At 38.2% G+C, this 26,956-nt stretch overlaps 1 protein-coding gene across 1 annotated transcript in view; it reads right to left on the bottom strand.

The window, feature by feature from the left end:
• The window catches only part of CCDC85A (coiled-coil domain containing 85A), a 453,722-nt gene that overhangs the window by 282,144 nt on the left and 144,622 nt on the right, over window positions 1-26,956 (bottom strand). Inside the window, exon 2 of the mRNA XM_044291572.1 lies at window positions 21,284-22,202. Coding sequence (XP_044147507.1) covers window positions 21,284-22,202 — 919 coding nt within the window. The remainder of the gene's footprint in view (window positions 1-21,283; window positions 22,203-26,956) is intronic.

Here is a 26,956-nt window from a genome sequence, read left to right as displayed (position 1 = left end):
TGGAGATAAAGTGAGTGAATTGGAAAGCTGTTACATTTGCTTAGTTAGGAACATAGAAACAATAAAAAAAATAACTTGAATAACCCCTTTAAGGACTCGGCCATTTTTTGCAAATCTGACCAGTGTCATTTTAAGTGCTGATAACTTTAAAACGCTTTGACTTATCCAGGCCATTCTGAGATAGTTTTTTCATCACATATTGTACTTCATGACACTGGCAAAATGAAGTAAAAAAAAAAACATTTTTATTTATAAAAAAATACCAAATTTACAAAAAATTTGAAATAAAAGCAAATTTCCAAGTTTCAATTTCTCAACTTTTATAATACATAGTAATACCTCCAAAAAGAGTTATTACTTTACATTCCCCATATGTCTACTTCATGTTTGGATCATTTTGGGAATGATATTTCATTTTTTGGGGATGTTACAAGGCTTAGAAGTTTAGAAGCAACTCTTGAAATTTTTCTGAAATTTTCAAAAATCCAATTTTTAGGAACCAGTTCAGGTCTGAAGTCACTTTGCAAGGCTTACATATAGAAACCACCCAAACAAACGTCGTTAACCCTTTAGGTGTTACACAAGAATTAATGGAAAATAGAGATACAAGTTCAAAATTTCACTTTTTGGGCAGATTTTCCAATTTAATATTTTTTTTCCAGTTACCAAGCAAGGGTTAACAGCCAAACCAAGCTCAATATTTATGGCCCTGATTCTGTAGTTTACAGAAACACCCCATATGTGGTCGTAAATCGCTGTATGCGCACACGGCAGGGCGCAGAAGGAAAGGAATGCCATATGGTTTTTGGAAGTCAGGTTTTGCTGAACTGGTTTTATTGATGCCATGTCCCATTTGAAGCCTCCCTGATGCACCCCTAGAGTAGAAACTCCATAAAAGTAACCCCATCTAAGAAACTACACCCCTCAAGATATTCAAAACTGATTTTACAAACGTTGTTAACCCTTTAGGTGTTCCACAAGAGTTATAGGCAAATGGAGATGAAATTTCAGAATTAAATTTTTTGGGCAAATTTGCAATTTTTATAATTTTTTTCCAGTAACAAAGCAAGGGTTAACAGCCAAACAAAACTCAATATTTATGGCCCTGATTCTGTAGTTTACAGAAACACCCCATATGTGGTCGTAAACCGCTGTACTGGCACACGGCAGGGCGCAGAAGGAAAGGAATGCCATACGGTTTTTGGAAGGCAGATTTTGCTGGACTGTTTTTTTTGACACCATGTCCCATTTGAAGCCCCCCTGATGAGCCCCTAGAGTAGAAATTCCAAAACAGTTACCTCATTTTAGTAACTACGGGATAGGATGGCAGTTTTGTTGTTACTAGTTTAGGGTACATATGATTTTTGGTTGCTCTATATTACACCTTTTGTGAGGCAAGAAGTTTTACACAATGATTTCATTTTTGAAGCAAAAAAAATAATGTTTTAGTGTTTCCGTAGTCTGAGAGCCATAATTTTTTCAGTATTTGGGTGATTACTTTGGGTAGGGTATGATTTTTGCGGGATGAGATGATGGTTTTATTGGCACTATTTTAGGGTGCATATGACTTTTTGATCGCTTGCTACTACACTTTTTGTGATGTAAGGTGACAAAAACAGTTTATTTAGCACAGTTTTTATTTTTATTTTTTTACGGTGTTCATCTGAGGGGCTAAGTCATGTGATATTTTTATAGAGCCGGTCGATACGGACACGGAGATACCTAATATGTATACTTTTTTATTATTTATGTAAGTTTTACACAATAATATCATTTTTGAAACAACAAAAAAATCATGTTTTAGTGTCTGCATATTCTGAGAGCCATAGTTTTTGCAGTTTTTGGGCGATTATCTTAGGTAGGGTCTAATTCTTTGCGGGATGAGATGACGGTTTGAATGGTACTATTTTGGGGTGCATATGACTTTTTGATCGCTTGCTATTACACTTTTTGTGATGTAAGGTGACAAAAAATGGACAGTTTTTATTTTTTATTTTTTACGGTGTTTATCTGAGGGGTTAGGTCATGTGATATTTTTATAGAGCCAGTCGATACGGACGCGGCAATACTTAATATGTATACTTTTTTTTATTTATGTAAGTTTGAAACAATAATATAATTTTTGAAACAAAAAAAATGATGTTTTAGTGTCTCCATATTCTGAGCCATAGTTTTTTTTACTTTTTGGGAGATTGTCTCAGGTAGGGGCTCATTTTTTGTGGGATGAGGTGACGGCTATATTGGTACTATTTTGGTAGGCAAACGCCTTTTGATCTCTTGCTGTTGTACCTTTTGTGATGTAAGGTGACAAAAAAATGGTTTATTTAGCACAGTTTTTATTATTTATTTTTTATGGTGTTCATCTGAGGAGTTAGGTCATGTGATATATTTATAGAGCCGGTCGATACGGACGCGGCGATACCTAATATGTATAATTTTTTTTCCCCCCCTATTTTTTACCAATTTTTTTTAATGACATTTTTGTTTATTTTTACTTGAAAGTCTTAATTTTTGGGGGGGAAAACTTTATTTGTTCAACTTTTTTTTACTTTATTTTTTGTCCCACTTTGGGATTTCAACTTTTGGGGGTCTAATCCCTTATACAATGCATTCCAATACTTCTGTATTGGAATGCATTGGCTGTATGAATAATACACTGTGTATTCCTCATACAGCTTCCTGCCTGTGAGATCCAGGGGGCTGGATCTCACAGGCTTGTCACCGGAAGGCAGCGCAATGACATCGCGCTGCCTTCCATGCCATCGGGTCCCCCCTACAGCCGCATGGGGACTGGATAAGGCAAAAGCTGCAAACCGCAGGTCTGAATTGACCTGCGGTTTGCGGCGATCGCCGACACGGGGGGGTCACGGGCCCCCCCCCCCCGCCCCCGGCATTTCAACAGGATGCCCGCTGAATGATTTAGAGTTGTGCCTATCCATAGCACAACTAAAAAAGGTGAGCACCTTTTCTCTCTGAACAATTTATTTTGTATTGAGCGTATTACCCTATTGTGCGCCCCCCACCCCTATTGTCTCTTTATTCCCCTCGTGACCGATGTGGTTTCCAAAACTATCACAGCTCAGGAGGCAGTTGAAAGATGAAACTGAGCATGTGCGGCCATCTCATTGAGCTTAACAAAGAAAAAATAAATTAAGTGGCGCTATACAGATACATTTTATTGAATAACTCAGTAGCTATACACAATTTGTACATGCAATTACAAAAGTATTCAGATCCAGGTGCTGGTTTGAGAACTGTAGAATATTTTCCGTGGGACAACCCCTTTAACAAGAAGGCAGGCTGCTGCAGATTCATACTATAAGTCTCTTAATTTTAACTAGTTCAGGACCAGGGACTTTTTTATCTTTTCTATAACCAGATAGGGATGTCCCCTAACTTTTTTTGCTCTTTTCTACCATTATAGAGCCCCCATAGATTGAAGTTCGAGAGGATAAACATATAAAGGGTTTTGACTTTGTCAATAGAGAGTCAATAGAAAGGATTTATCTTTATGCAGACAATGTGTTATTATTTGTAAAAATATACATCAGACATATTAGGGCATGTTCTGTCTAAGTTGGATGAGTTTGGACAGTTATCTGGACTCAAGATATCTAATATATAAAGCTGAGTGTATGTGTGTGTATGTCCACTAAAGGAATCTGCACCGTCGCATTTACAATCACGAAATTTGGCACACATGTACATCAGGTGTCCGAGAAGTTTTTAGACCAAGTCTCAGCTCTCTAGGACGTACCGTTCCTGAAATATTCCCAAAAAATGCATTAGCCAATAGAAGCTTGGTCACATGACCTTTATCAGCCAATAGAAGCTCGCAGGTCCTCCAGCCTCCACATACACAGTTTTACTCCAGGTTTCCATAACAATCCAGCCATTTATCTTCACTGCTGTAGGAGAGCTTTAAAGGAAATCTGTCACAAGGATAATTGCTATTGAAGTAAAGCCATGGCCTAATAGCACTTGGTGCCCTATTTCAAGATGTGCCTTTGTTCCATCAATAGATTTTTTTATTCTCTGAAAATCCAGTTTATTTGTTATGCAAATAAGCCAGTAAGGTGTCCAGAGGGGCGTCATTCTTGCAGAAAGGAGCCCAGACACGACCCCTGCCACAATGTGTCCACCCTCAAAAGACTTAAAACCCCACCCCCATGTCCCACTAAGCCACGCCCCTGATCTGGTTAGGCCACGCTCCCTCCCACTCAGACAGGACAGTGCTACTGTCTTAGAGTGAGCTGTTTAAAAGGACACAAACCCGATCCAGTAAAAGCCACTGTTAAGGGGGCGGGCCCCTGTGGAGGTCACTGTCAAGGGGGTGGTATGTTGTCAAAGTCACTGTTAAAGCGGAAGGCTGCTGTAAAGGTCAAAGTTAAGGGGGTGGGCTGCTGTGGAGGTCCAATTTTAAGGGACGGGGCACTGTGGGGGGCTCAGTGTTAAGGGGTGGGGGGTTGTGGAGGTCACTATTTTGGGGGCAGGGTGCTGTAGATGTCACTGTTATAGTGGATAGTGTTGATATCTTTTAACTGACACACACAAATATTAAATTAAATAGATTAAATATACCCGAGCAAAGCCGGGTCCTTTAGCTAGTACAGAAATAAATCTATTTTGATGCCCTTAGAGGAACTTTCTATAAACTCCTTTGAAATACAGGTGGTTTAGCCTGGGAGCAATTTTAAATACTTGGATCTAACCTGTTTGAAAGTGTATTTTTAATGTCTATCCAGTATACATTGATATTCGTAGAGAGGTTAAAATATGGATTAAATTACTTCTTAGTATGGTAGATAGGTTGACATTTATTCAATATGGTTATCCTGCCACGACTTTTTCATATTTTGTCAAACTCCCCAGTCTGGATTAATAATGGTGTTTTCGAAGCAATTAAAAGTATAATTAGTCTGTTAATATAGGGAGTTAGCCGGCTAGCATTAAATTCACAGATTGTCAGTTGTATAAAACTCAGGGTGGTTTGGGGATTCCAAATTTTAATATGTTGTCACTTACTTACCCATCTGCCCTCCTACATGGAGTCCAGCCACACTATGGTGACGCCGCCAGCATTGCTCTGTTGCTATGGCTGTATTTGGCGTTATTGAAGGTGGATCCATCTGAACTCCATTTTCATCATACAGTCCTGATCAAAAGTTTGAGACCACTTGAAAAATCATACTTAGCATGGCTGGATCTTAACAAGGTTCCAAGTAGAGCTTCAACATGCAACAAGAAGAAATGGGAGTGAGACATAAAAAATTTTGAGCATTCAATTTAATGAGAACAATGAATAAACTGAAACAGGCTGTTTTTCAGCTGATCAAAAGTTTAGGACCACATCCCTTTAAAAGGCCAAATCTGTGCAAAGATGTGGATTTATTGTCATTTTCTGTCAGGTAGTCACACATTGTGATGGCAAAGGCAAAAAAAATCTCCCCTTTTGAACGTGGTCGGGTTGTTGAACTGCATAAGCAGGGTCTCTCACAGCACGCCGCTGCTGAGGTGGCACGAAGTAAGACAGTCATTTGGAATTTCTTAAATGATCCTGATTCCTGAGGGTTATGGAACAAAAAGGTTAAGTGGAAGACCCCAACAAAAATTCACCAGCACTGACCTGGAGGATCCAATTGGCTGTCGGTCAAGACACTGGACAATCCTCGACCCAAATTAAGGCCCTTACTGGTGCTGACTGCAGCCCCATAACCATCAGACAGCATCTGAGACTGAAGGGCTTCAAAAACAAAAAACATCTTCAAAGACCTTATCTCCTTGAACGCCACAGAACTGCTCGTTTGGACTTTGCAAGAGAGCACCAAACATGGGACATTCAAAGGTGGAAGAAAGTTTTATTCTCTGATGAGAAAAAATTGAACCTTGATGGTCCTGATGGTTTCCAACGTTACTGGCATGACAAGCAGATCCCACCTGAGATGTTTTCCACGCGCCACAGTAGAGGGGACACCATAATGGTCTGGGGAGCTTTTTCCTTCAGTGGAAAAATGAAGCTTCTTGAAGTGCTTCAAACGGCCAACAGATGTTGCAGAGAGCATTCCTCATGACTGAGGGCCCACGTCTGTGTGGTAACGACTGGGTTTTTTAACAGGACAATGCTACAGTACACGATGCCCGCAGGACAAGGGATTTCTGCCAGGAGAATAACATCACTCTTTTGGCCCATCCTGCGTGTTCCCCTGATCTAAATCCAATTGAGAACCTTTGGGGATGGATGGCAAGGGAAGTTTACAAATATGGACAACAGTTCCAGACAGTAGATGGTGTTCGTGCGGCCGTCTTCACCACTTGGAGAAATGTTCCCACTCACCTGATGGAAACGCTTGCATCAAGCATGCCGAAACGAATTTTGGAAGTGATAAACAATAACGGCGGACCTACTCATTACTGAGTTTATGTTTGGAAGTTGTATTTCTGTTTTGGGAGGGTTTAGTTTTTTTTTTTTAGAGGTGTGGTCCTCAACTTTTGATCAGCTGAAAAACAGCCTGTTTCAGTTTATTCGTTGTTTTCATTAAATTGAATGCTCAAAAAATGTTTTGTCTCACTCCCATTTCTTCTTGTTGCATGTTGAAGCTCTACTTGGAACCTTTTTAAGATCCAGCCATGCTAAATATGATGTTTTGCCATTTTTCAAGTGGTCTTAAACTTTTGATCAGGACTGTATAATAGATGGTTAAGTGATATATATATTTTCTGGACCAAGAAGAATAGCAGAGGATCTATCAGATTCCTTACAGATATCGTTATAATCTAACCCTCTAACCATAAATTAGCGTAATTTAAGATGATACATATCTTATTTCGCCAAATTTCTCTATTCTATTAAACTGAGAGATTCTAATCAACACTCAAAATGTGCTGCTGGAGTAGCATATTGGATTCAACTTGTGTGGCATTGCCCAAAGCTTTTCAGATATTGGAAGGAGATTCCTATTTATGGTAGATGCAGGGTTAGTATCCCCTGGATCCACTCTATTGTTTCATGGGGGATCTATTTAAAGAGGACCTTTCACTAATTATTACAATGTGAACTAAGTATACAGACATGTAGAGCGGCACCCGGGGATCTCACTGCACTTACTATTATCCTCGGCGCCACTCCGTTTTCCTGCTATGCCCTCCGGTATCTCCGCTCGCTAAGTTATAGTAGGCGGAGTCTGCCCTTGTTCTGCTCTAGCGCTGGTCAATCGCAGCGCAGAGCTCACAGCCTGGGAGGTTATTTTCTCCCAGGCTGTGAGCTCTGCAATGCGATTGGCCAGCGCTACAGAAGAACAAGGGAAGACTCTGCCTACTATAACTTAGTGAGCGGAGATACCGGAGGGAATAGCAGGAGAACGGAGTGGCGCCCGGGGATAATAGTAAGTGCAGTGAGATCACCGGGCGCCGCTCTACATGTCTGTATACTTAGTTCACATTGTAATAATCGGTAAAAGGTCCTCTTTAACTTCATTTTCATTGAGTCCTATTCTTGGGAAGAGTACATACATTTGCAATAATATTAATAAATTCTGGTTATCATCAACTTTTCCTACAGTTTAGGCTTGGGGGGAGGTCTGTCTAAGTTTTCATGTTACTGGAGTTTAGACTTTTTATTATCTAACAACAAAGCTAGTGATTGGTCCTCAATTTTGAAAATTTGGTTTAATAATCTAGATCCTAAATATTGGCATAAGATTTATTATTGGAACTTGAAATTATAGTGTGTTCAATAGCAGCACAGGTTATGTAAAGGTATCCTTTTTTTTCTCTCTAACTTCAACTGGTGGCTCATATGGGTGGGATGGTTGGGGAGGAGCTGCTATAATTTACCTGTATTTGTGTTTTTGAATATTGCCAATTTGCTTAAATGGGTTGGCCACTTTCTGGTTACTGTTGCCCAATGTGTATGTAAGATGAATATATGGCGCTTACTAATGTAGTCTTTGTTGAAATTCAGCGCTTTTTTCTATATTTCATAAGGTATACTCCCTTACCAAGTCTATTTTGCTGTTCACACAAAGGTACTGTCCATAAAATGGCTGCTGCACCTGCACTAAACTCCCAACAGTGCAAGTGCAGATCACAGGTGCAGTATGTTTGAATGGAGGAGACATTACATGGGGGTTATCTGCCTGGTCACATGACCATCCATCAGCAGCCATTTTATGATGGGACGTACTTTATGAAAGATAGAAAATGGCACAGAATAAAAAAAAAAGGCTATATTAGTAAGTGCCATATAATCATTAACCAGAAAGTGACCAACTCCTTTAATAAAATGTAATAATACAAACAAAAAAAAAAGCTTCAGGGGTGCACATAGTTTTTTTTTTTTTTTTTTTTATTTGGTGGGGGAGGGGTTAGAATAAATTTAAAAAAAAAATGATTGTTTCCTAAATCATGTATGTCACAGGGCATTACCACAGTGTTGTCTGTGGGCCCACAAAAAGGTAAGCTGTAGAAATTTGCTGAAAAATGTATATTTTTTTCTGTGTTGAAGAAAATATTAGGGGGTACCTTCAGCAGAATTTCACTAAACCCTATAAAGAAGTTAATAAAAATAAATTAAAAATATACATTACATAGAAATAATAATGCAATTAAATTCTTTGTGACCTTTTATGATACACCAAGGGTAAGTATCCAGGAAGTTTCAAATTTGAACTGACTTGCCTTTATAGGACAAACCAGCAGTGTTAAGGTTTCATATTCAGCTGGAATAGCAATAAAATGTTCTGTTGTAGCAGTTTTGTCACATAAAAGCAACTGCACTGAAGAACAGCGACTGGGTGAAAAGTAAAATGAATACAAATGATAGAAATGGAAAGGTCAGGCAAGTGTTGGCCTTTAAACAGAAATCACTTTGAAAACATGGCAGATAAATTTATCTTTCTGCCATAAGAAAATAAAAGTGAACTTAAAAAATTGTGAAGTATGTTTCTGTTTATGTCTGCGGTACATGTGGCACGAGATCCAACAGAGGAAACTATTCTATACAGCAGAAGGTAAGCACTGAAGCAATAAGGAGTATAACACTGGTAATTGGCAATTAGTGGTCATCTATGCGGATATAGTGGTTAAAATAGCTGATGCACAATTCTGTGACCACAGTTTAAATGTGGATTAGGGCATTTGCCAATAGTTTGCATCATCTCCATTCTATTGTGCTTACAGTGGATATAAAAAGTCTACACACTCCTGTTAAAATGTCAGGTTTCTGTGATGTAAAAAAATGAGACAAAGATAAATCATTTCAGAACTTTTTCCACCGTTAATGTGACCTATAAACTGTACAACGCAATTGAAAAACAAATTTAAATCTTTTAGATGGAGGGAAGAAAGCCAAAAACTAAAATAATGTGGTTGCATAAGTGTGCGCACCCTCTTATAACTGGGGATGTAGCTGTGTTCAGAATTAAGCAATCACATTCAAAATCATGTTAAATAGGAGTCAGCATACACCTGCCATCATTTAAAGTACCTCTGATTAACCCCAAATAAAGTTCAGCTGCTCTACTTGGTCTTTCCTAAAATTTTCTTAGTCGCATCCTACAGCAATAGCCATGGTCCACAGAGAGCTTCCAAAGCATCAGAGGGATCTCATTGTTAAAAGGTATCAGTCAGGAGAAGGGTACAAAAGAATTTCCAAGGCATTAGATATACCATGTAACACAGTGAACACAGTCATCATCAAGTGGAGAAAATATGGCCCAACAGTGACATTACCAAGAACTGGATGTCCCTCCAAAATTGATGAAAAGATGAGAAGAAAACTGGTCTGAGAGGATACCAAGAGGCCTACAGCAACATTAAAGGAGCTGTAGGAATATCTGGCAAGCACTAGCTGTGTGGTACATGTGAAAACAATCTCCCATATTCTTCATATGTCTGGGCTATGGGGTAGAGTGGCAAGATGAAAGCCTTTTCTTGCGAAGAAAAACATCCAAGTGAGGCTACAAAAACACATCTGAAGTCTCCTAAAAGCATGTGGGAAAAGGTGTGATGGTCTGATGAAACCAAGGTTGAACTTTTTGGCCATAATTCCAAAAGATATGTTTGGCGCAAGAAGAACACTGCACATCACCAAAAGAACACCATACCCACAGTAAAGCATGGTGGTGGCAGCTTCATGCTTTAGGGCTGTTTTTCTTCAGCTGGAACTGGGGCCTTAGTTAAGATAGAGGGAATTATGAACAGTTCCAAATACCAGTCAATATTGGCGCAAAACTTTCAGGCTTCTGCTAGAAAGCTGAATGTGAAGAGGAACTTCATCTTTCAGCATGACAATGACCCAAAGCATACATCCAAATAAACAAAGGAATGGCTTCACCAGAAGAAGATTAAGTTTTGGAATGGCCCAGCCTGAGCCCATAACTGAATACAATTGAAAATCTGTGGGGTGATCTTAAGAGCGCTGTGCACAGGAAATGCCCTCACAATCTGACAGATTTGGAGTGTTTTTGCAAAGAAGAGTGGGCAAATCTTGCCAAGTCAAAATGTGCCATGCTGATAGACCCATACCTAAGACTGAGTGCTGTAATAAAATCAAAAGGTGCATCAACAAAGTATTAGTCTAAGGGTGTGCATACTTATACAACCATATTATTTTATTTTTATATTTTTTCTTCCCTCTACCTAAAAGATTTCAATTTGTTTTTTCAATCTTTGTCTCTTTTTTTTTTTACATTACAGAAACCTGACATTTTAGCAGGGGTTTGTAGACTTTTTATATCCACTGTATATGGGATTCTAATACAAATGATCTATATATAATCAGCAAATTCAGTTAACCTGACTTCACTGACTTCCTAGTAATGGAGCTATGGGCTTATGCTCATACACAGAAGCCAATCTGAGCAGACAAAGATTCAGTGTAGAAGTCCAAATGTGACAGGCACCAGCTAGAGTCACTGGGGAGATTTGTTCTGATTTATTACAACTTTTTTTTCTACTTATATAGCTAAACAGCTACCTTGCAGTTACTGAGCATGGCTAGCCCCTTAAGAAATACAGCTGGAACTCAACATTATACTGAAGGTCAATAGGGCCTGTCAGTCACCATTTGGATCCAACGTACAGTAAGATGGATCCAGGGTGAGGTTGCAACGTGCAATACAAATGGAATTTGATGCTGTGAACATAGGCTAAAGGTTTAAGATTATTCATGCTTTACTGGCTTACATATATACAATACTTTTGGAAAGTCTTCAGACCTTTTCACTTTTTTCACATTATGTTGTGGCTTTGTGTTAAAGAAAAAAAATAGTTTTAGCCCACCAATGCAGCACTCCATTTATCTGTGTTTTATGGCTGAGTGGCCAGAAAGGAGCATCATCTCAGTAAAAGACATATGAAAGTTTGCAAAAAAAATACCTAAAGGATTCTCAGACTGCGAGAAACAAAATTTTCTCATCTGATTAAACCAAGATTAAACTTTTTGTCATCAATTATAAGTATCATGTTTTGAGTAAACCAGGTACTGCCAAATACCATCCGAACAGTAAAGCATTGTGAGACTGGTCAGAGTTGAGGAAAAGCTGAATCAAAGTACGAGTAAGAGATATTCTTAATGACCTGACCATCCAACAAGACAATGACCATAAACACACAGCCAATACAACTTTTTGAATGGCCTTTAATGGTCCTGCCACATGCCTGACTTGAACCCAATCAAAAATATCTGGACAGACTTGAAAATGGCTGTCCAGTCCACTGATGGTCCTCATCCAACCTGTCAAAGCTTGAGAAAATCTGTAGAGAATAATGGCAAAACAATTCCCAAATCCAGGTGTGCAAACCTTTTGGCGTCATACCTAAGAAGACTGGAGGTTGTAATTGCTGCCAAAGGTGCTTTAGCAAAGTACTGAGTAAAGGTTCTGAAAGCTTACGTCAATACAATATTATTGTTTTTTTACTTTTCAACAAACTAGCAACGATTTCAAACATATTTTCCCTTTTTTATTATGGGATAGTGAGTGTACCATGATGGGGAAAACTTGAATTTTATTTCTTTATTTTAGCACAAGGCCACAACATAACAAAAGTAAAAGAAAGTGAGTCAGAAGACTTTCCAAATGCACTGTATATGATTATATACCATTTTGCAAAGAAACATATAGATAATAGTATTTAAGCATTAAGACATTACAGTTGCTTGCTGCAAAGAAGTAGATTTTGAACTGACTGAGACCGCAAAAAACTATTAATATACCTATAAGTTTCTTTATGTTCTGTTAACAAACCCAGCACACCTCTCCCATACACACCCTCTCCCACAGTGCAGTATACCCTATGAGCTATCACACACATAAAACAATTCCTATTCTACCCATAAATACATAAAGTCTATACTCAAGTATGATTCAGTGTTCTCTGGCAAGTATTATTAGTCACCGATTTTGGTATTCTTTTCTTTCTAATAATTCCAGCTGGGGATGACAGGCTGATCTAAAACACTTTGATATCACACTATGACAGAGATATCAAAGCTTACTGTGAAACCAGAGATAAGGAACACATGATTAATAATAACCCACTTGGATAAAACACAGCTCTCCAGCACAGCAAGGTGTAAAGCTACGCAGTTATTTCACACGGTTGTCACACACATCATACTGAATCATTTAAAAAAACGAGCACATTTGCATATAATCAAATGCAGCTTTCATAAGAAGAAAAATAGCTGACATGTTAAATAGTCCTAAGAAACAAAAAATAAAGCTAAATTCAAGCAGTAAAAGCAATGACATTAATAAGAATATAAAAAAGTGACTCCTGGAAACATATGTTTGCATTTTGTGAAAAGGAATCTGTCAGACAATTTGCCAATGCTAAACTGCTATCAGCAGTGGGTAAAAGCTGGGAAGGGCGGTCAAATGTACCTTTTGTAGAGCTTTTTTCACCAGGAGTAGTGTGAGTATAAAGTTTAATTCTGCTAAGAGGTGGGGCTTCACTGCAAAGTTCTCTCTGCATTGATTTTCTTCACAGTCAAACCCCTCTTTGACAGCTGTAGCAGCCAACCAGGAAACTACTACAGCTATCACTGCAGTTAATTTCAGTCTTCAAGTGCTCTCTGCTCTTCTGCTTTGAACTGCATCACAGCCCCTTCCCTCTGCTCTGAGTGACAGCTGTAGTGGTCTTCCGGTTGGATGCTACACCTGTCATTTAGAAAAGATCTGAAGCAGCTCAAAACAGAGACCGCAGAGCACTTCACAGAGAAGCACTGCCTCCTGGGGCATTTAAAGGGGTTGCCCAAGATAATTAAGAATTACAGACATGCCCCGACTGGCTTAAATATAAAATGTTGCTATAGTGACCTTTTTCTCTTGCAGCAGTGAGATGCTTATATACGACATGTAATTGCTGCAGTCAATCATTGTGTTCAGTGGTCTACCACTGAGAAGAGTAATTATCTGCAGGAATCATGTGTTGGAAACCTGCATGCCACTATGCCCATCACTTTGATGTGCAGGGGTATGGCAGGTGACCCCTGCAGCCAATCACTGTCCTCAGCAATAGACCACTAAGGACAATGATTGGCTGCAGTGGTGGTCCGCCATATACTGGCATGTCATAGCTGCAGTTTCTAAATAAACAGTGGCAGCAGGTCCAGGGGAAGAGAGAATGCCACTGGTGAAAGAGGTGAGCGTAACATGATTTTTTATTTTAGCCAAATGGCGCCCTTGTCCAACATTTTTAATGATCTCAGACAATCTTTTTATAGAGCAGAATCTGTCGGAATACAACTTCATAATCACACTACTCCTGACAAAAGCGCCATAAAGATAAGTTTGCAGTGCTCTCCTATCTAGTACTGTCATCAGTTTTGTATGATCAAAACTGCAAACAGACACCCACTAAAGTTATGTAAGATATATTTTTAGTCAAGTATTCTTTATTTTTATTATTTTCCCTGTCACTATCTATGTTAAAAAAATATATAATAAAATATTGTTTTAACACTGGCTACTGAATCTTTCAATAAGCTAACACTTTCTTATGTGTACAAAGGAAACAGAATCAGAAGTCATCTTGTAATTATCATAAGGGAGGATTAATTTGTGAGCTAATACATCTATTAAAATGCTGAAGGCATTTAATATATGCCATAAATGATGAGGACACATCAGCTCTTTCTCCCAATCCTTGCCTAGAGACTACTCCACATGCCGCAGAGTATGCCCACAACCCTCTCCCATAAAAGTTAAATTGTTGGTTTTTGTTTATGCAGTGTTCAAAACTGCACAAAGGAAAGAAATAAAGTTAGATCTTATGTCTATATTTAGAACTCTAAAACTGGTTCTGATAACCCATGGGAAGTCCAAGTGTTGTGTCCATAATAGGGGAACAAGAAAGCAAGTGTCTTACGACTGTCTAAAAATAACATGAAAGAAATAGGATATTATGGTTATTTGTTCTAAAACAATACATTTTAGACTTTGAGGAGAGTTCAACGTTACTTTAAAAGATTTGGGTGTATTATTTAAGAAATAGCTAATATGCTGTTAGTGTTAATCGGAACTCAACAACTGTAGAGAAAAAAACAAGAATGGCACATCCACATTGTACATTGACCTATTGCTGCTAAACACAACGTATAACCAGAACATGAGGTTCTTTGTATACGTTTTGAGCAAATACATACAAACTGTAAGCCCACTTTCTACTTCATGGTGACCTCTTTACGTGGGTCCCTACACTAATTTGGTGCTGCATTGCAGAAGGACTATCACCATCACACCACAGCACCTGCAGGTGAGGTGACCCAGAAGCCCAACAGTACCCCTGCTGCCTTACTGCCTTGCAGTACCCCCTGGCTCTAGGTCATGCCACCCCATAGGCAAAGCACCACAGCAACAAACAGCGACTATGCCGAGCTGCACCATATGAACAGATGAAATAAGCTCATCTTTCCATAAAACCTCAGTAGAGATACTGTGAACAAGTAGATGTTAACCTTTAGGCACTCATCAGCTAATTAAAAAACACCTGGTGCAAATGGGTGAAGTTCTGGCACCATAAAAAAACAAATAGCAGTAGACTGTTGATAACTGAAAATGTTAAACGGAAGCAACACAGTTTTGGAGCAAAATTTCTTCCTTCCCCAGACATATAGGGAACATTCCCCAAACTTTACAAGAAAATGACTACATTTCAGCTTTAACCAAGTAAGAGTATAATTGCAAAACATCTTTTGCCAGTTATAGAATATAACATTCACATAAAAATTATAAAAAACTCACAACATGTAGGAAATATCAAATTGCACATGCTACCTGATAATTGCGTAACAGAGCCAAAGAAAGTGTGAAAACAGAAGTAATGAAGTTTAATTTGTACTTGCAAACCTAAGAAAATACTCATCTCTATTAAAAGTTCATTAAATTCCTGAGAATGACGTAAATGTACACAATGTATCAGTGCTGGGACTGTAACAAAAGGCACAACATGCAGCAGCTACTGTAGGTAAAAAGTAAATGAACACCAATAATATATGATATGACAAATTCCTACAAGGACGCAAGACATCTCCTCTTGTGTCCTTGTATAACAAAGCAGGTTATCTATCACCTGTTTAGTTCTTGTAAAGTCTATCAATGAAGGTTAGTCAAAAATCTTTAAAATACAGTCCCAGTAAAGGAAATGTCCGCATGCTTTCCAGTGTGGAAATTCTATCCAATGTGAGACATTTGCCTCCAACAGTGAGCCCTTTTCAAATGTTTGAGCCAAAATGTCTCTGTGAAGTGGCACAAAAAGATTCACTCTGAGGTCTCTCTTTTCTTTTACATTTACACAGGTTGGCCAAACAGATTTTTTTTTCTTTTGTAAAACCATAATGAGTCATCAAGATTATAATAAATTCATGTCTACCACTCAGAATACTACACAGTAAATCTTTATTTACAGATAAAGAAAAATGTCCCCTATATTTATGGACTTTCCAGTAGTGTTGATCGCGAATCGCAAATTTTTATCACGAATATTGGAACTCCAAGAATTCGCAAATATCTAGAATATAGTGTTATATCTTTGTAATCGTGAATATTCTAGATTTTTTTTTCATCAGTACCCATGATCCCTCACTGCTTCTTGCTTTTGGGCCAATGAGAAGGCTGCAATATCTTTGATTTTAGGAGTAGTGTTGATCGCAAATTTTCGTATCGCAAATTTTTTCCGATTGCCGATTTTCATAATCAAGAAAATAATGACTGGAGATCACGAATTCTCGAATTCGAGAATATATGATGAATATTTGCCCAAGTATTCGCGAAATATCGCAAATTCGAATATTGCCCCTGCCGCTTATCACTGCTCTTTATGAATTTACGCGTAGCTCTTGTTTCACATAAGACAGTCTAAGGGGTCTTCCAAGACTTTTATACTGATGACCTATCCTCTGAATAAGCTATCAGTATCTGTTCGGTAGTGGTCACACACCCATGACCCCCACCAATCAGCTGTTTGAGAAGGCATCGGCGTTGGCACTTTCTCTCAGCTCAAAAAGCACAACAGAGTAAATTCTACAGCGGCTGTGCTTGGTATCACAGCTCAGCCCCATTTACTTGAATGGGAATGAACTGTGCCTAGGCCATGTGACTAATGCACATGAAGTCACTTGGCTTTAGGCTAAGCTGCAAGAAGGCTGCGATGCTACTACGAGTGCAGGGATGGGCCAAATGGTTCTTATCTGCTGACACATTCTATTTTTCTATGTTTCAATGTTTCCTTCTCAAACAGCTGATTAGTGGGGTCCCAGGTGTCGGACCTCAGGGAAAAGATACTGATGATCTCTTAAGAGAATAGGTCATCAGTAAATCCCTTTAATATAATAAATGTACACAGATCAGCTTTGATTATTTGGCAGCAAAAGAACAGACAATTTTTGAAGTTTGAGTGATGGAAGTGCAAGGATCTGAGTGACACGAGACTTTTACAAGGATCAAACTGTGGTGGATTGATAACTGGATGAGAACATCATTAAAATGGTGGGACTTGTGAGGTGTCCACAGCATGTAATCTAGTTCGATCCCACAGAAAATCTACTGTAGCACAAAAAAAGTGAATTCTGTCTATAATAGAATAGGTCAAAACACATTGTACCGTATGTTACTTACCTGGAGAAGAGATGGCACCAGGATGCAATATTAGAAGAAGAGACAGTGTGATGCAATGGGCAAAGGTCTGCTGGTACAAAGTTGGGTTCTGGCATTCATATAGATGTAACTTTGATTCATTCCACCTATCTACAAATTGTACAAAGTGCATAATTTCATGGCAATGGTGTTCCATAATGGCAGTGGTCTTCACCAGCACTCTGCCATATGCAAAAATTGTTCAAGAACTGTTTGAGGAACATGTCAAGGTATTGACTTGGCCTCCAGATTCTCCAGATCTCAACCCAATCAGGAATCTGTAGAATTTGCTGGCAAAATTATTCCAATCCACGGAGGTCCAACCTTGCAAGTTACAGGGCATAAAGGGAATCTGCCACCACGATCTTGGACTATTATCTGTAGTACTGCAGATAAGTAGTCCAGATCCCTATATTTTTCTACTGCATCCCCTCCCCCCATCCCCCTGGTGTCATTACTTAAAGCTGCACTGCAGTACATTGTTAGGACTACTGTGCATGCACACAGGAGTATTCTCCATTACATTAGAATGGAACAGCAATCCTGTTTATGCATTTTAGTGCAACTTTTATTGCTCACATAAGGGAGAATGGGGGAGAGAACGAAAATAACAAAGATCGATCTGGATTCTTTTTCTGCAGAACTACTCCTGTATTACTGCAAATAATAATCCAGGATCATGGTGACAGATTCCCTTTAAAGGATCTGCATTTAAGTTCTTTGGGCAAGATAGCACGGAATATCTTCAGAGGTCTTGTGGAGTTCATGCATCAAAGGTTGTAAACGATTATGTCAGCACTAGCAGGACCTACATAATATTAGGCAAATGATTTCAAGTTATGGCTGATCTTTGTATATCTCTATACACTGTAGTTCAGTTTATGCTAGTTAAATTATAGTACAAGTAGCATGAGATATCATGTTATACCTACGGACCTGATACTCATAGCATTACTGTTTCCCAAAGGTTGCCAGAGACACTAGATTTTTGGCTACTCTAGGTAATATACAACAATGTAATGGTGGTAGGCCAGCAAAGACATTGCTTTAGTTATTAATAAGGTGGCTTCAATGGAACCCTGGGGTTACTTGGAATTTGGTCAGGCATTCCCCAGAAGATAGCAGCAAGAGTCATAACTTTTGCAGTGGGCATGGCAAACTGATTTCAACTTGACATAAAATACTTAGCATTGATAAGTCCTGGACAAATATAAAATTAGAAAATTCTTTATCAACCTCCGACATCAAGCTTTTTAAGGTATGAATGTGAATAGGAGTTCTCTATGATAATAAAGTGGTCTAACATCAATCATCATCTGTAGATACTATGGAATACTGTGGCAGGCATAATTTTCCAAATGCAACCTTTATTTCAATGCAGTTGCCCATACTGAGGTTGTTTTACCAAATCGCGCACAATATCACCTAGGGTTGTAGAGTTTTTTCACAGGTTATGTAAGGCATTGCAGCTCAGCTTCACTGTGGTGAATAGGACTATGCTGCAACAGCACATACAACCAGTGGACAAGTGTGATGCACTTTTTTGGATAAATTCCAGATGGTTTTCCTAATTGTGAATAACACCTTTAATAATCGAATTTGGCTGATAACCTCAATTTAAAGCAAAGGTGGCTAAGCACATTGATGTCAAACATGGATATTTCAGCAGGACAGTCAACCACGTAATGTGTATAGAGGTCTACTTATTCCCGACTGTTAGATTTCAAGAAGGTTGATTCATTTGTTCTCAGGGGAGATAAGCCAAAGATATCTATAACAGTAGCTTACTCCCTGTGATCCACCGTGAACCCATACACCCTCAGCAACCTGAGCGTACATGTGTAATTGGGTGCTGGGAAAAACAGCTATCTAGACTGTATGGCTAGCTTAAGATATATTTGTAATCTTAAAATACAGGGATCTCCTTATTTATCCTTTAAAGTGACCCTCCAGTAAAAATTCTCATCAACTGGGGAACAGAATACTTTAATAGTGACTTTCTTTTTATCTTTTTAGTTTCAGATCTGCTAATTCATGGGATCCTCTTCTGTCATCCAAGATAGCCACAGACTATCTGATGCACACTGTGCATTGGTAGCCCAAGAAACTTACTACTTTTCCAGCTCTGCTCTTGGATTGAATAGCAAAGTTTACATGAACAATGCTGGCCAATCCAAAAGCAGCAGAAAATGCACAGTATGCATTAAGCAGTGTGAGGCACCATGCAGCCATCTTGGAAGACTGAAGAGGAGCCTGGGAATTTGATGATCTGTCGCTAAAAAAATTAAGCAGGGCAGCCTTTTTGTTCTCCAGTTCATTATTTTATTTAAATTTTTTAACTGGAATGTCCAGTTAAGAGCATTTCCACTAAAATGAGATCATGACTTGTAAATAAAAGAAATTGAGATGGAATTATCTGTCAAGATTTTAAAATTTACTTGAATTGGTTTCGTATAGGTAAATCTTATTTCTACTGAATGTGTTTTTCAAATGACAACCTGGAATGACTGCCATTTAGACTCCCATATTTAGTAAGACCCTGTTTACTTAGGCTCCTGAGTAGTTATTTAGCAATATTGGGGTGGACAACGTAACAGCACATAAATTGGTGGATTTACATAATAGAATTTTTAACAACACAATAGAACAGAACAACTTCTAAACTAAAGAACCCTCTTCAGGAACAAATAGTTCATTCCTGACAATTGCCTTGTCTGGAATGAACTGTTTGTTTCCCAATAATTGATTGTTCCACAGCGGAAGTGCTAGCTGAATTTACATGAAGCAATCAAGTCCTCTATATAGGAATGAGCAACCATTATAGCAATCACTCGTCTTTATACAGATTCATTATTTCTGGACAGCAGATTGCTATTTACACAGGATGATCTGCTGCCCAGATACATTGTTTGGGTGCTGCATCTGTTGACATTGCTTGTTCCTCGAGTGATCAGTGGGACTTTTACTTGGGACAATTGTTGAGAACAAGCATTCATATCAGTATTCATTCCTGACAATCATCCCAATAATTTGTGAGAGTAAATGAGCTATAAAGCTTTATGAACATGGATGTATTACAAATCCAGAAGCCTATGGAGAATGCTGTACATCCATATGACTCATATTTAATTTGAAAGCATACAGAAAATAATTGTGGTATTCTCCCCACAGTAGTCCTTTAAGGGGAAAATACAGTGTTGTAATGTGGCACTGTATTGGGGCACATGCTGGGCTCGCTATTATGGAACTGTAGAATTTCTGCCCACATAGGCTCTGTGCAGATATTTTGGTCTTATATTTACTTTGTCTTTTCATTTTACATGAAAGTGCCTTTAACTAAGAGCTCAATGCTAATAAACCTCTCTTAGCTCTGCAAGCCTGAAGTGATTAATGATACAGAAGTAAAGGCATATGCTAGGCTTGGTCTTCAATCAGATAGCTGTAATCAATGTAAATAATGTCATCTGCCATAATTCATTATATAATATATATATATATACATATATATATATATATATATATATATATATATTCAACATCAACAGTCTCAGTTTAAAATAAAAATAATTAGCTATAGTCTAAAATATTAAGAAATATGCAATACATTTTTAGCAATCGTGTCTAATCAATATAAAGCCAACAGAAAAATTATATGCGCTCCTTTTCTTTCTTTATCTTTAGTTAAAAAACAATGTGTATATAAACCACACACAAAAACATGTTCTCAAAAAACACAAAGGAAAATAATATATGTCAATATTCATTGCTAAAACAGTTTTGAGATATTAAAATCAGTGGTTTAATGAGTTAAACTAATCATGTATGTTCGTATCAAAAGCAAAAATTGTGTGAGATGTGTCTATGTTACGATTTCATAGTGGCCAGATATGGTCAGAATTGTCCTAGTACGAGTTACCAAAGATTAGAAAGGTTTTTGATTATATCTGTACACTCTATTTGTTTAAGGCATGGTAGACAGTACATGTCCAATACTGATGACTGGCCATTGTTACTATACAGTTTGATTTAGGCTAAGACATGCATTCATGACATGTTTACATGTATGTATCATGTATATTCTGGTTGTTTAATACATGCAGAAAACTCCATTTAAAAAAATGGGGATTTCAGTAGGCTTGTCCACCCACCATTCATTCCATTGTACACACTTCTGTGATGAGATGACATTTCATCTGCTACTTGTCTCCTTAAGGCTTCCCTGCTGCTCCCACTCAAAAGTTTGAGATGTTCAGGACTACCTCCAAAATGTCTGAGATGCTCAGGGCTACTGCCCCTTGCTTTTTGAAGATGTTCTGAGTTTCCACTTAATGTATGTTTTTGGAGATGTTCTGGGCTGCCACAGAGCTTCTGGTACTCTGGACTACCACCAGACCTATGCTTTTTAAAATGTTCAGGACTACTACTTAATATTTGTTTTTGTAGATTTTCTGGGCTACTACACGTATGCCTTTGTGGCTCAGGACTACTTTTACCCACACTTTTATGATGCTCTTGGCTGGCACTTTTCAGATGTTTCTGATGGTCAGGGCTTGCTGAACTCCTAGGTTTTTGAAGTTGTTCCGGACTGCCACTTCCATGTTTCTGGTGTTCAGGACTTCCTTCACTTTTGCCTTTTTGAAGATGCTCAGGACTGTTGGTAGAATTTGGTTTATGATGGTCTGGACTATCTGTGCTACCTGCACTAGATGTGCTACTTCCATCACCAACATCTCGCAGGAAAGTACTGATCGTTGTATTCATCTGACAGAGGCTATTTTGACTGTCGATAGAACAGCGACTACCAGCAACTCCAACTTTATCATCATCTAGCAAAAAACAAAGTTCTTTCAGTTCAAGGTTTTCTTTTACCACTTCTTCTTGTCTAACTTCAAGATCCTTTAATTTCTGCAAATACAAAGTAACCTCTTTTTGCATTATTCCTGAAGTATATCTTCCCAGTCTCTGCCATTCTCTTGAAATCCGTTTTCCCTTTTGTCTGTCATCATCCAAGAAGCAACATAGATCTCTAAGTTCTTGGTTGTCTTCTTGCAGCTTCTGATTTACATCCTTAAACAAAATGATATTTTGCATTAGTAAATTCTTGAACTTGGAAAAAATAAAATTTGTTGTCATTCATATATGTGAATTATATCAAACATTTATACGTCGTAAAATCTAGTATTGTGTGACTTGATGCAGAGGAATTTATAATTCTGAAATTAAGTGAACAAGAAATATGTTGTCTACATTTAATAAAACAATTGCAATATTTTTCCTAGTTTTAATACAATCTGTAATAAATGAACACACCATTTTGCAATCTAAAACCTCATTAAAAGTCATGTTCAGGAGATTAAATCATTTTCTATGTTTTTCCCCATAAAATAGAAGGAAGAACCTGTGCATAAATGTTACTAAGGGACACAATTTTACTAGGGACATGGCAAAATCCATAAGCTTACTGTATGTTGTAAGTTCTAACTAGGCATCCACTTATAAAATGGCTGCTGCACGTGTTAGGACATGGAGAAAAGGACTCTGGTAACGAGGGATCGCCCACAATGCCATGCATGCAGCCAATAAGCAGCCAGCAGTAGAGTAGAGCCCCCCTGACAGAGGGAAGAGGGTGTCAGCAGTAAGTTTGTGTTGACGTCACTGATTATTTTTCCCTTCCTCTGATCCGTCAGAACAATAACCCCCAAAAAACTGATCCTGTCTGTGGAGCATATGCCTTCACTCGGTCATTATTTGCTGAATAATCCATCAGTATTGCTAATGCCAAAAAACAGAGATGACACGTGAATTGAATATTCCTATGTCTTCTGTGTTTTGTTCCCACTTCTGCTTTTGGCTACCAAATCATAAGCCAGTTCTGAAGGGGTCATACAGGGCTTACAGCTGCTACACAGACAGGATCCGTTGTGCATCTCATTTTTCCTTCCTTGTGACAGATCAAAAGAAAGGCCAAATAAATGAGGATGTTATCCAGGCTGAAAGCCAAAATAGTGGACCAGTCATTAAGTCGGGAGGGTGGGAACAGCATGAGAAGTCCACAGAGTGGACCTTTGACATAGTAGTGAGGTGGAAGCAGCATGTGGAGACCACAGAGTGGCTCAATGACAGGGTCTGGAGGTGAAGGCCATATGAGAGGCCACAGAGAGGCACAATGTAGGGGGAGGGGATAAACAATCACAGAAAAGAATGCACTATAATAATAGATGCAAACATAACATATGGACTAAGCCCTCACTCATTGATAAAATCTGAGACACTTGGTCAATACATTTTGATAAAACACATCTAAGCCCACCTACCAAGCGACAAGGTGGTCTCAGTTCAGGCGGGTCCTATGCTAATTATTAAAATTATATAGTGGCTCACTTCCTGATATCAGAGGACGGGTGCTCTTGCTTAACCCCTTAGGGATCCATGACGTACCGGTACAGCATGGATCCCGAGTCCTTAAGGACCCATGACATACCGGTACGTCATGTATAGTTCCGATCACCGCCGCCCGGCGGTGATGGGAACCTGGTGCCTGCTCAAATCATTGAGCAGGCACCTAGGCTAAATGCGCAGGGGAGTCCCGTGACCCCCCCATGTCGGCGATCGCCGCAAACCGCAGGTCAATTCAGACCTGCGGTTTGCGGCAATTCAATGTTGCGGCGGCAGTGGTCGGCTGTGCCATCGGGTCCCCATGGGGCTGTGGGGGGGGGGCACCCGATGGCATGGAAGGCAGCGTGATGCCTAAGGAAAGCATCGCGCTGCCTTCCGGTGAAGAGCCTGTGAGATCCCTGGATCTCACAGGCCGGAAGCTGTATGAGTAATACACACAGTATTACTCATACAGACAATGCATTCCAATACAGAAGTATTGGAATGCATTGTAAAGGATTAGACCCCCAAAAGTTCAAGTCCCAAAGTGGGACAAAAAATAAAGTGAAAGAAAGTTGAAAAAATAAAGTTTTCCCCTCAAAAAATTTAAAGTTTCATGCAAAAATAAACAAAAACGTCATTTTCCCTAAATAAAATAAAAAAAATTGGTTAAAAATAGGAAGAAAAAAAAAGTATACATATTAGGTATCGCCGCATCCGTATCGACCGGCTTTATAAAAATATCACATGAACTAACCCCTCAGATGAACACTGTAAAAAAATAAAAAATAAAAACTGTGCTAAATAAACCATTTTTTTTGTCACCTTACATCACAAAAAGTACAACAGCAAGCGATCAAAAAGGCGTTTGCCCACCAAAATAGTACCAATCTAGCCATCACCTCATCCAGCAAAAAATGAGCCCCTACCTGAGACAATTGCCCAAAAAATAAAAAAAACTATGGCTCAGAATATGGAGACACTAAAACATCATTTTTTTTGTTTTAAAAAAGCTGTTATTGTGTAAAACTTACATAAATAAATAAAAAGTATACATATTTGGCATCGCCGCGTTCGTATCGACCGACTCTATAAAAATATCACATGACCTAACCCCTCAGATGACAGATCACCTGACCCGAGAGAGAGTCACAAGAACCACCCCATAAATGCACATCTGACAATAAGTCAATATAAAAAATGTATATAAAGTTTATTGGACACACCAACAGACACACATTAAAAATTGTATACAATTAGAACAAAGTGCGGTATGCAATATAATATATGTAACCGCTACACACAGGTCCACTGGGTTGCCACAAAATAGGCACATGCACTATAAATCAGCATATAGAAATCCAATACAAAGCATGAGGCAAATATAGAGTGAGGTAAGACCACTAAAAATGAAAACGGACCATAATGAGGTCTGATATCGAGAGCCAAACCTACATCAACTGCTGGTACAGTGGACCTGGAAGCATGAGAAACGCCCAACGCGTATCGCCGGAGCAATCCGGCTTCCTCAGATGAACACTGTAAAAAATAAAAAACTGTGCTAAATAAACCATTGTTTGTCACCTTACATCACAAAAAGTGTAATAGCAAGCAATCAAAAAGTCACACGCACCCCAAAATAGTGCCAATAAAACTGTCATCTCATCCCACAAAAATCATAGCCTACCCAAGGTAATCGTCCAAAAACTGAAAAAATTATGGCTCTCAGACTATGGAAACACTAAAACATGATTTTTTTCGCTTCAAAAATGAAATCATTGTGTAAAACTTACATAAATAAATAAAAAATATACATATTAGGTATCGCCGCATCCGTGACAACCTGGTCTATAAAAATATCACATGATCTAACCTGTCAGATGAATGTTGTAAATAACAAAAAATAAAAACGATGCCAAAACAGCTATTTCTTGTTATCTTGCCTCACAAAAAGTGTAATATAGAGCAACCAAAAATCATATGTACCCTAAACTAGTACCAACAATACTGCCACCCTATCCCGTAGTTTCTAAAATGGAGACACTTTTTTAAAGTTTCTACTCTAGGGGTGCATCAGGGGGGCTTCAAATGGGACATGGTGTAAAAAAAAAACAGTCCAGCAAAATCTGCCTTCCAAAAACCGTATGGCATTCCTTTCCTTCTGTGCCCTGCCGTGTACCCGTACAGTGGTTTACGACCACATATGGAGTGTTTCTGTAAACTACAGAATCAGGACCATAAATAATGAGTTTGGTTTGGCTGTTAACACTTGCTTTGAAACTGGAAAAAAATTATTAAAATGGAAACTTTGCCCAAAAAGTGAAATTTTGAAATTGTATCTCTATATTCCATTAATTCTTGTGGAACACCTAAAGGGTTAACAAAGTTTGTAGAATCAGTTTTGAATACCCTGAGGGGTGTAGTTTATAGAATGGGGTGGTTTCTATTATGTAAGCCTCGCAAAGTGACTTCAGACCTGAACTGGTCCCTAAAAATTGGGTTTTTGAAAATTTCAGAAAAATTTTAAGATTTGCTTCTAAACTTCTAAGCCTTGTAACATCCCCAAAATATAACATATAATTCCCTAAATGATCCAAACATGAAGTAGACATATGGAGAATGTAAAGTAATAACTATTTTTGGAGGCATTACTATGTATTATAGAAGTAGAGAAATTGAAACTTGGAAATTAGCAATAAAAAAAAAGAGGTAAATTTGGTATTTTTTTATAAATAACATTTTTTTATTTTTACTTCATTTTACCAGTGTCATGAAGTACAATACGTGACGAAAAAACAATCTCAGAATGTCCTGGATATGTCAAAGCGTTTTAAAGTTATCAGCACTTAAAGTGACACTGGTCAGATTAGCAAAAAATAGCCAAGTCCTTAAGGTGAAATAGGGCTGAATCCTTAAGGGGTTAATAGTGATTTCAAGTCAGGCTGTTTACCAGCACTTCGATCTTCCTTTGGTGGAGTGTACCCGTCCAATATCTACACTTCATTATCAAAAAAAATCAAAAATATCAAAAATTATGTTGGGAAATTATCAATAAGCTGTTTTCAGAAACAATAGAGTATAAATCTGCTGAACAATCTACAAAGGAACAAATGCTACATAAACCACACCCTAAATAAGAAAAATCGGGAAAAAACGCATGCAAAACGCAAATGCGTTTTTTCCATATATTGAAAATTTCTATGTAACTATATCAATTATTGAGGTTCTATTCAACATATATGCTACATTTTTATACAGAAAATTTGAATATGTTTTTAATTGTTATAACATGTATTTTATTTTACCACTATATATATATTTTTTTACCTTAAGGACAATACAGATAAATTAACTCAAATAAAGGATTTAGTATTATAGAAATTACATATAGAAATAAAGAAAATAAAAAAATTATAGAAATTTGGAAAAAAAACGCATGCAAAATG

This window comes from Bufo gargarizans, chromosome 4 (assembly GCF_014858855.1).
Source record: "Bufo gargarizans isolate SCDJY-AF-19 chromosome 4, ASM1485885v1, whole genome shotgun sequence".
Lineage (NCBI taxonomy): Eukaryota > Metazoa > Chordata > Amphibia > Anura > Bufonidae > Bufo > Bufo gargarizans.
Note: the sequence above shows the minus strand (reverse complement) of the source record. Positions and strands in the feature narration are given on the sequence as shown.